At 34.5% G+C, this 11,937-nt stretch overlaps 1 protein-coding gene across 1 annotated transcript; it reads left to right on the forward strand.

Annotated features, from left to right (window-relative positions):
- Nucleotides 1–287: 287 nt before the first annotated feature.
- On the forward strand, nucleotides 288–2,502 carry LOC140060405 (uncharacterized). Its single transcript, XM_072106593.1, has 5 exons — nucleotides 288–737; nucleotides 860–1,111; nucleotides 1,388–1,489; nucleotides 1,637–1,837; nucleotides 2,075–2,502. The coding sequence occupies exons 1-5, from the start codon at nucleotides 359–361 to the stop codon at nucleotides 2,380–2,382; spliced, it is 1,242 nt and encodes a 413-aa protein (XP_071962694.1). The 5' UTR covers nucleotides 288–358; the 3' UTR covers nucleotides 2,383–2,502.
- The last annotated feature ends 9,435 nt before the right edge of the window (nucleotides 2,503–11,937 follow it).

Raw genomic sequence — 11,937 nt, forward strand, 5'->3', positions numbered from 1 at the left:
TCCAGAACTTTTTTGCAGCTTTTTGGCTAAACTTCAGAAGATAGACCTCTTTGACCCAAAGAACAAACTTGCAGCAGATATATATCAGAAAACGAAAGCTGTTGCTTGGAATTTCACAAATGTTTCAAGAGATTTCTGTATTGAACTGGGCAAAGCTGGTGCGATTTCATTATTGTTGGACAATTTAACACGGAAGGAATTCCTTCCATCAGAGATTACTGAACAATATGAGAAGCATATGAAAGGATGTTTAGGAATATTGAGTAACATGGTGCGACTCTCACCGAACAATAGATTGATAGCACGAGAGAGTAATGCAGTGAAGCTTCTTCTTGACTATTCAAAAGTGGAATTTATTATGCTACAGGCAAAATGCTTCATCATCTTGTCGTTTCTTATAACTGAAGCAGAGATAACCCTTCTGGAGAACACTGGTAGCGTCATTAGATTTATTATAAATCTTCTGTCTAACTCTCTTACGTCAGAAAAGGGTCTTGCACGGGGATTCAGTACGTCTGAAATTCTATTAGCTTTAAACAATCTAGCACTACACGACAAAAACAAACTGAAAATTGTGGAATATGGAGGCCTAGCTCAGATAGCAATAGCCCTAAAATTACAGCAGCAGACTAATAACAAATCGGCAATACAAACACTGGCGGCGGAATTGACGTGGAAATTATCTTTTATGGAAGAAAATCGAGAGAACATTAAAACAGAGAAGGGTCTCATTGAAGGTAAGTTGGAGTTGGTTGTTTCTCAGTTGTATGATGATATTCCAATTCATTTCACCTTCCATCATTCTCTGGGGGAGGCGTTGTAATTATTGGTAACGTTTTCTATATAAATTATTGTTTAGCAATTACTCTTCTGAAGTCTTCGGCGCATGGTAAACTTAAAACAGCATGTTCCGGAGCCTTATGGGAAACATTCGAAGGTATATTTGAAGAAGCAGACGATTCATCTGATGAGCAGCAACAGACGACACATTTGAAGAAAGTGCCCCACGTGATGATTAGCTACCAATGGGATGTCCAGCCAAGAATTATCCAATTGAAGCAGAAACTTCAAAATGCTGGTTATAATGTTTGGATGGATATCGACCAAATGGGTGAGATGGAATAGCAGGATCCCTTTTGACAGCTAAAATAAAATAATTAACTACATTTTGCTATATTTTGACAAACTATTGATATTGTCCCCATTAAATTCATGAACACGCTATTGAATAATAGCAACGAAAACATACGTGCGCATGCGTATAATCGCAGTGCTCTTCTCGAAATATTTTTTTTACTGCAATATTTAACATTTTTTAGGCCTATGTAAACCCACCATGTTTTCGAAACTAGGTGCTAACATTTGAACGTATTATTTTTGTTTACAGAAGGTGATTTGTTAGGGGCAATGGCGTCTGCTGTTGAGAATGCAGTGGTTATGATAGCATGCATATCCCAAAAGTACAAGGACAGTACAAGTTGTCGAACAGGTTCGTGCTGCATTATAAAGAAAGATATGTATTTATTAGTATGCATATTTCAAAAGCGTTAAATTTAGTTTGAATACTGGTAAGCAGAATAAAAAATTGATCTATCTTTTATTTAAATATATTCTTCACCAATATTTCTCATTTCAGAAGCAACATATGCTTATAAACAAAATAAACCAATTCTTCCGCTGATTGTGCAACACAATTATACGGCAGACGGATGGTTAGGAGCATTCATAGGTACTTTAAAATATTACCCTCTTTACAAAGATTCAATGGTTGCAACAGAATTCCAGAATATAAAAAGTGAGATTGGAGAACGGGGAAAAGTTAATTCGCCATGTAAAGGTAAATGTATTTTCAATACTGTTTTACACTAAGCAAGTACATTGACCAATTACAAGCAACTGCTGTTGGGATGATTTGTCACTTGTGATTGGTCAAAACTTTTTGCTATTCGTCCAACAATAGTAATTATATATGTTACATTGACTTCTGAAATGCGTTTACGCACAACTATCTACTTCAGTCCATGGAATAGACTGAGTAAAATAAAAGTACTAATGTCCGTTTTGTTTTCTACAGATGTTTGTGGAGTTTGTACAACAGATTCTTCAACAATTCAACTACATTCTACACACAATGGTCCAGCTGGTCCAAGTGACGTTTCAAAATGGACATCAAAGCACGTCACTGATTGGTTGAAACGAAATAAAATGCCTGAAATATGTAATTCAATGAAAAATGTAAATGGAAAAATCCTAATACAGATGTATAAGATGTCAAATAAAGCTCCGGATTTTTTCTACAGCAGACTAGAAAGAGATTTTAAAATGAACAATTTGATGCAAATATTGAAATTTTCGAACCTCATGGATGATTTATTTGAATAAATTATGTAAGATTTTAACCAAATAACTGAGCGTCCACATCCACATTTTGTAGGTCTCCATGCCCAAGTGATTATATAAACCACTAGTGACATTGCAACAGACCAACTTAACTATTTTCAGCAAGGCAATTAATTTCCTTGGTTATGGCTACTTTTTAATCTATCTAAAAATAAAATATTCGGATTAGTTCACATTTTTTCAGACAATGTATTCCTTTCTCTAAACATACTCATTACATTTTTTATTTTTCTATAATGACATATTCATTCATCAGTCGATAAATGAAACATTGACACATTTGAAACTCAGATTGGTTCAGAATTCTCCAAGATGAGGTTTATTGAAGTTTCTCCATCGTAGGTAGTTTATTGCGAGTTATTCATACCATGTCCAAGATAGACTGCATGTGCATATTTTGGATATTTTGTTCAAAAGTGTTACGTCACAAAATGGAAATGTTAAAGTGTACATTGTTCTTCTATTTTGCAATATATTATGCTTTTGGTAAGTTAGAAAAATAATATTAATACCGACATCAACTAAGTAATATTTGGTTATGACAGATTCTAAAATAGAAATCAGAAATAACAAGGCCATATACATGGCTGCAGTCGCGTACTTAAGTTAGTGTTGATCGACCAACCGACCGACCGAACAACCGACCGATTGAACAACCGACCGACATAGTGAGCTGTAGAGTCGCGTTGTACGCGTCTAAAAATGTCGTTCAACATTACGACAGTATGCTTTCCATGCGAGTTTAACTGAAAAGACGAATGTGTCGTCTTTCACACCTTCGCCGGTCCGGCTCCGGCGAATAAAATTACATCTCAATGTTTCGTTTTCATTACTATTTCCACGCAAACCTGAACTGGAGGTGGAGCCGGAACCGAAGAATGTGTGATAGACGCTTAAAGATGTATTGTCCCTCAAAAACATGAAATATAAAGATTAATAAAATTAGACTTTGAATAGATTTTTTGTGTTTTTAATAAAGTTAATCACTTCCGTAGAAAAACCCGGAAAAATTATTGTTTTCACTTATAAAATGACAAAATAAATGGTTAAATTCAACCAAAAACCTTTTGGCTGGCAGCCAATTTGACTATTTTTTGCTTTAAATTACCGTTTTTTAGGTAAATACATTTTTTTTCAATCCAATTTTTGATCAAAGTGGATAACAATTAGGTAACATTAAAATATCATATTCAAAAAAAAAAATTAAAATTATTTTTTTCAGGAGGACAATACATCTTTAATAAGTGGGAAACATTATTATTAGATTCTGGTAAGATCTTGTAATCTCAATTATGCTAAACAGTGCAAATGCTCCTGTGTTTAAAATGACTAAAGATGATTATTTTTTTTTAATTATTTTATCATTCAACAGCCACAACTATTTCGACCAGAATTGATAAATAAAAACACAATATAACAAATATATAAATGCTCTTACGATAATCAGAAACACCAAATAAGAAGGTTACAAACAGAAGAAAACAAGACCTATAAGCCCGGTAATAGTAACATAGTAACATCTACCCATAACGGAGCAAAATAAATGTCGAAACTGCATTAAAATATAAATCGGATAAATTGTATTTTGGATCTTGTATCATTATCTGAACTATCTTTCAAAGAGGAAAGGAGACGATAACATTTTTCCAGATATTAAATTGTAAAATATTAGATCTAAATATTATATATATATATTATATATATTTGCTTAATATAACATATCAGTTATTTTCTATATTCCAAATTTTCTTATTCAGATTTATATTTCTCATGTAATTTATTTTATTTATTGGCTTTTGTTTTTCTTAAACTTTTCTGTTTTTGTTGTATTTTGTGTATTGTATCTGTTCTGACGGTCCCAAATGATCAGCAATTGCTGGATGGATTACCCTCATTAAATATTATGGTTCAAATAAAAAAATAAAAATGTGTTATTATTTCTTTGTTTAATAGGCACTCAGTGCAATCTAAACCAGTTTCAGTGTGGACTTGGGAATTGTATATCTGAAGGATACGTATGTAATGATCTATTTGATTGTGGTGATCTTAGTGATGAACGTGAATGCTGTAAGTATCTGTAGGCCTACTGCTTGGTTCCCACTGAAACACAACGCAAGTGAGCGTAACGTAAATAATTTGACCAATCACAACTAGTGGATTGTTGGAACTATGGCTTGTGATTGGTCAAATCACTTCTACTGCGCTTACGTCCTTGCGTTGTGTCCTATTGGGAACCAAACATAACTTATAGTTACACTAGATTTTTGTTTTCCATCGTTTACGTCAAATAAAAGCGAGCTTCCTTTATTAAGCGTGGTTCCCAATATAGACAGGTTCCATTTCTCAAAAAACGGCCTAGAAAACGAATCAAGAAGCATTTTTGGGTAGAAGCTGGGATCCACTTGATTTAGGATATTTCGACCTCGCTGATTTACGAATATGGCGGATCCCAAGCGAAATTCGGCCATCTAAGCCCTTAATTTGCATAATTAAAAATGGCGGCCATTTTTTATAATTACCCTATATATCGAGAACCACTAGTCACAGATAATTAATTTTGGTGTCAAAATGTTTTAAATATATGTTTTTTATATTCACTTTAATGACACATTTTCTCAAAAATGGATGCAAGTCTTATTTCTGACATTTTGACCTTTGACCTTGATTTATCGTATCTCAGTAACCAATAATCGGAGAGACACGAAATAGGGCTCAAATTGTTCATAAACTATACATTTATATTTATTATAATGAAATGTTTTTACAAAAAATGGCCGATTCTACAACTATTGACCTTTGAACTATTAGTCAAATATAATAATATAATAATAATATAACTTTGAAAATTGTGGTCTTATGAATTTTTGTTTCTTTTTAAATTGTTTAAAACATGTGTGTTTCTATCCAGTCTAATTGCATATGTTGTACAAGAATGGCCGATAGTATGGTTATTGACCTTTTAACTACAGCATAGGCCTACTGTATACTAAATATAATATAATTGCATAACTATGAAATTATTTATACACAATAATAATTAGTAAAATTATAAAATTCACTGCCATCAAATATGATGTGTTATGATTTATATAGATTTTTAAAAAAAATTTGAATACGCATTAAGTTACATTTGTTGAAATTTGAAATTACCTGCCATCAATATGATGGAGTATGATTATAGATTTTCTAAAATGTGAACATGTCGGCTACATTTGGAAATTACCTGCCATCAATATGATGGATTATGATTATAGATTTAAAAAAGAATTTGAACACGTAAGCTACATTTGAAAATTACCTGCCATCAATATGATGGATTATGATTATAGATTTTAAAAAGAATTTGAACACGTCAGCTACATTTGAAAATAATAGCGACGCAACGTAACGCAACCTACGTAACCCTAAAATACCCTTCCAATACTTGTGTTTTCCTCCGCCTTCTGCGTGAAATCAACCTGCAATGTTTGCAGCACTGTTGCGTCATCGGTGATTACGAAATACAGCACTTTGCCTCAATACATTGTTTCGTTCTAGTGGGAACCAAGCCTAATAATATACTGTATGACTCAAGCGTATTAACGACTTTACAGTTGTTCATCTTCTACAAAATTTCTCGTAATATTTTTCTGAAACTCTGGAGTTGCTTGATTCAGTTTACTGAAATCCAATTTGACAGAACCCAGTTTTCCGAAAATCCAGCTTTCTTACTATTACTGTAGCCACAGGCCCCTAGCTTGGTTCCCACTAGGTACGGTATTAAACTAATACAGCATCTGCATTAAACATTCAAAGTATTATGTTACAATGTTTGGAAATATATTTACGATTTAAAATTTTGATAATTAAACTCAGCACACTTTGATACAGCAGTGCATTCCCATTCCAAAACCGGCAACAATGGACTCTAAAAGGGTTTTACAATGGACTTGATTTTGGCCGTGTTTCCGCAGCCAAACATGAACCGATGATTAACCGATAAAGTTCCGGTTCAAACGGCGTTTAACGGATTCCCACTCGAGAAAAATCAACCTAATTATCTCATTAAAGTCAGACAATTATAGAATAATGTTCAACCTTTGACCTGAAGGAAAAATTGTTGCGTTGTGATTTTGCACTTGGTTGTTCGGTGATGTTTGCACATGCGCACATTTTTTTTTTAAATACCGATAATTTTGTTATGGCTGCGGAAACTGGATTTGGCACACCGACACCAACCCGTTCGAACCGGGACACAAGAATAATATGATGTAGATATATCATATTTTCACAGCTCACCACGTGTGTAATGAGCAACAATTCAAATGTGCAGGTCATGACAAATGTGTTCACAAACAATCAATATGTGATCATCAATTTCTTCATTGCTCTGATGGATCAGACGAGTCAAATTGCAGTATGTAATTTATTTTATTTATTTTCACAAGGAAATTATTTAAGTAATTCTAGTTGGTTGAAGACCCCGCTTACTCACTTCTCTTTCTGCTGATTATGGAATAGCAACTAGCAATATTTAAATCCTCATAATGTATTTTCCTTTTTAAAAATGTGTTTACAAACGATTACTTTAAGCTAACTTCTTATGTAGATGAAAGGTGTAATGAATTCCAATTTCAATGTTTAAATGGGCTCTGTGTGAAAAAAAACTTTGAATGTGATAGCTTCAATGACTGCGTTGACGGATCAGATGAAAAGAATTGTTGTAAGTTGATATGCTATCCACCCGATTATACAGCTACTATTTACATTGATACCCACTAAAAGTGTTTAGGTCGCTAGCTAAGTTCGTTAGATTTCTTAATTTACTTTTAACAATTTCTAATTCATTAATACTATATGCATCAGCAAAGATGTATGCTTTTAATGATTTTTAAAAGAATTAATTCTATAGTAGTAGTTGAGCATCAACCGATAAAGCTCGCTTCCAAACGAGTAATGAAATACAACTTATCATTCCATCGGAAATTACTCGTATCAATAGGAGAATTATACAGATTATAGGAGCTTTTCTATTGATATCATTTAACATACTGTATATACGTACTACCGTCGTATCAATAGGAGAATCATACAGATTATAGGAGCTTTTCTATTGATATCATTTAACATACTGTATATACGTACTACCGTCGTATCAATAGGAGAATCATACAGATTATAGAAGCTTTTCTATTGATATCCTTTAACATACTGTATATACGTACTACCGTCGTATCAATAGGAGAATCATACAGATTATACGAGCTTTTCTATTGATATCATTTAATACTGTATATACATACTACCGTCGTATCAATAGGAGAATCATACAGATTATAGAAGCTTTTCTATTGTATCCTTTAACATACTGTATATACGTACTACCGTCGTATCAATAGGAGAATCATACAGATTATAGAAGCTTTTCTACGAACTACCGCCGTTGTAGCGTAAACAGCTTACGATAGAAGCTTTTACAGCTCTAGTCTTGTTTGTGAGCCTAAAAATGTGATTTGATAATGAAAATAGGATTTGTTCTAATTTATGTTTAGATTTCAATGAGTGCGATATATTTCAATTTCGTCTTATATCACGAGTACGATTTCGTCTTGTATCATAAGCACGATGTATTTCATTTTCTTCTTATTATCATAATAATAATTGAATGAGATATTTCAATTTTGTCTTATGTGTAGATTACCATGAGTGCGATATATTTAAATTTAAATGTTTAAACGGACAATGCTTTGAAAATGCTGATAAAGTTACATGCGATGGCAACTCTGACTGTGCTGATAAATCCGATGAAATTAATTGCTGTAAGTTACCTAACTGTACTATAATTTTCGTTATTAACGCATATTAATATGTAAAGGAACATAAAAGAGCCACGAAGTAATGGATTGTTCCACGAGGCACGTCTATTCATCCAACACGAACAAAGCATGAACGACACAATTCATAATGCGTTTGGTAGAAACTGTTGTAGTTGATGAAAAAGTTGTAAAAACCGGCTTTACTTTCGACACTTAGATCAACTCATAAATTATTTATAATTTAAGGTGGAATGAACAGTGGACATGGCTGCAATGATTTACAACTTCGATGTTTAAATGGCCAATGTGTTGCTGAAACATCACACGATAACTACACTGATCAATCTGATAAGACCCATTGTTGTGAGTAGTTACACTATGGTTAAGTTAATCATTTATCATCACGCAGTGTAATATTGTGTAACTATTTTTTTAATTCATAATTTAAGGTAGACAAAAATGGTATGAGTGCAATGAATTCCAATATCAATGTTCGGATGGGTTATGTATTTCTGAAACCTTTGTATGTGATTACTACGATGACTGCACCGACGGATCAGATGAGATGAATTGTTGTAAGTTGATATCTTATCATCTCCTGCTTGCATTAAGGAGCCATAATCATCATACACAATGTGCAACTTAAAGGCGGATCTGGTCCTTAACCATTTAAACATCGACATCAAGACAGCCACCAACATACAGAAGAGAGAACTAATTGTCTTGATGATGTACCGTAAATGTGTATAAAGCGACCTACATAACTTAAAATTTCTTTATTACAGCCGACTAAAATGATATAATGACCGCTTCACCTCAAATCTATTCATTGCAGATTTCAAAGGCGCAGACAATTCACCAAAGCAAATAACATCATCCACGAGTTTGGAACCAACAAATTCCGAAAGCACAGGCCAAGGAAATACAACTGAACCAACTAGAAGAAACGTTGCAGGTTACACATATGGTATAACCACAGATCTAGAAGATACTACCGATGGTACACTAGACGATACTACCGATGGTACAACCACAAATCTAAAAGATACCATCAATAGTACAACCACAAATCTAGAAGACAATACCGATGGTACAACCACAAATCTAAAAGATACCATTAATTGTACAACCCCAAATCTAGAAGACACTACCGATGGTACAACCACAAATCTAAAAGACACCATCAATGGTACAACCCCAAATCTAAAAGACACTACCGATGGTACAACCACAAATTTAAAAGATACCATCAATGGTACAACCCAAAATCTAAAAGACACTACCGATGGTACAACCACAAATCCAGAAGATACTACCGATGGTACAATTACCGATAACATCGACAGAATAGGCCCAGTAGTAACGACTGAATCAGCTATAACAAATACAGGTAACGTTGATTATAACAACAACCACCAAAAAAGTATAATATAATATCTATGGTGAAATTCATTAGTTTTGACGTAATATTTTGTACAACAATACAGTAGACCTTGTATCAAGGATACATTTTCCGGGAAACATGGCTGTGGTTGGTTGTAATAATATTAAAAATAAAAACATAATATTATACCTCGTTCGTTTCATTGGAAATTTGCCCCTTAAATAGGATCAGGTTTCCAACAAAAGGAGTCCTAATTAATAATACAATCCATTTCAAGAGAATCATCATTGTAAGCACTTTAATCGCTTCTTGTCCGCAAATAATACGAATGTAATCACGATATGTCTAAAATTCAGATCATTCTTATTATAAATCTTGGATAATGTTTATTAATAATTGAATTCTGCTTTTTAGTTGAATATGAAGCTAAAACACCGGATTTCAAGACTATTGTCGTTGCCTCTAAATCGACCAGTGTCACGTTTTCAGTCACTGCTGCAGACGACACACAAGGTGGGTAGGCACTCCGTTGTTCGCATTTTTTGTCTCGTTCTTTTTCACTCCGTCCATTATTGCTCACTCCAAACTTTAAGGTCGCTTTAAAGATATGGGCCAAGTATACCAACGTTTCATAAAGGTTGTATTATTTACTTTTGTAGAGGGACCATACAGACTTGTTGCAAAATTGATAGATGTAGAAGAAATTAAGGAATGGGAAACTGTGTAAGTTTCACCATAGAGATATTATAGTGTACTATAATAATTATCTCTATGGTTTCACAGGCGCTTATTTACGGTTTGTGAAAGGTGTATCCTCACGATACATGTCAAGGCCATACACCCACCAACTATGGCTGGGATATGACACTCACAACCCCTATTTGTGGCATGTTATCCCAGTAGATCCAGAGTAAAATTGTCATATTATACAAATCAGTCTAAAATAATGTGTAAATACAGTAGGACCCCATGTTGACCTTAAAGTTTGTTGCTCCTATTGTTGAGAAAACTACCACTGTCAGAAGATCGTTACCTTGGTTTGATGACGAGGCTAATGTGTTGAAGAAGCAACTTCGTCGTGCTGAGAAGACCTTACGGAAGTCTGCCACCGACGAAAATAGGTCAGCTTACAATGATCTACGCAATTCATACAAACGTTATCTTCGTTTAGCCAAGTACGAATTCATTAATGGTGCTATCAAAGAAGCTGGCAACAACTCAAAAAAGCTTTACAAGATCGTGTTTGAGCTCATTGGTAGACGTAAAAATAACCCACTTCCACCACATGAAACTGATAAACAGTTAGCAGACGACTTCATATCTTTCTTTATGGGCAAAATAGAGAAAATACGAGAGGAATTGGAACACTTCCCTTTGTATGAACAAGAACGGCTAATGGCAAATGAATTTATTGCATTTCAGGAAGTTAGCGAAGATGATGTTAGGAAGTTGATCATATGCGCAAAACCAACAACCTGCTCCACTGACCCCCTACCGTCGACACTGGTGAAACAGCATCTGGATACACTTCTACCACTTATTACAAGGATGATCAACAACTCGTTGTGTAACGTCGTATTTGCTCATAGATGGAAAATATCAGTTATAAAACCGCTTATAAAAAAGAAGGGTGTTGAATATATCTTCAGGAATTATAGGCCAGTAAGCAATCTGTCCTTCGTATCCAAGCTGGTTGAACGCGCATGCTTGAACCAATTCATAGCTTATGTTGAGAACAATACCTTATTACCGGCGTACCAATCTGCCTATCGGAAAGGTTTTAGCACAGAGACGGCTTTGGTTAAGTTAACCAATGACGTACTCTGGAATATGGAGCTGCAAAGGGTGTCTGCGCTGGTATGTATAGACTTGTCAGCAGCCTCCGACACAGTGAACCACGAAGTACTCCTCGACGTTTTGCAGAACAAATTCGGAGTGGCCAATGCGGCATTGAACTGGTTTGATACTTACCTTCGTCCTCGATTTGCCAACGTAACAATCGGCGAAACTAACTCGGAGACAGCCAATTTGTCCTTCTCTGTACCTCAGGGTAGTATATGCGGTCCAGTTCTATACACCATATATGCCAGCACTTTACAAGATCATATCAGTAAGTTTGATATTTCTGTGATGGGATATGCCGATGATCACTCAGTGTATGATTCATTTAATCCAAATTCTAGTTCTAGTATGGAAAATACAATCACCAAATTACAAGAGTGCCTCATATCCATCAACGACTGGATGAAGTCCAACAGACTAAAAATGAACAGTGAAAAAACAGAGTTCATACTATTGGGAAGCAGAGCTCACCTCCTGAAATGCGAGAAAGATCATATCATCGTATGTCAGGACAGA

The sequence above is a fragment of the Antedon mediterranea genome, chromosome 10, assembly GCF_964355755.1.
Source record: "Antedon mediterranea chromosome 10, ecAntMedi1.1, whole genome shotgun sequence".
Taxonomy (NCBI): Eukaryota; Metazoa; Echinodermata; class Crinoidea; order Comatulida; family Antedonidae; genus Antedon; species Antedon mediterranea.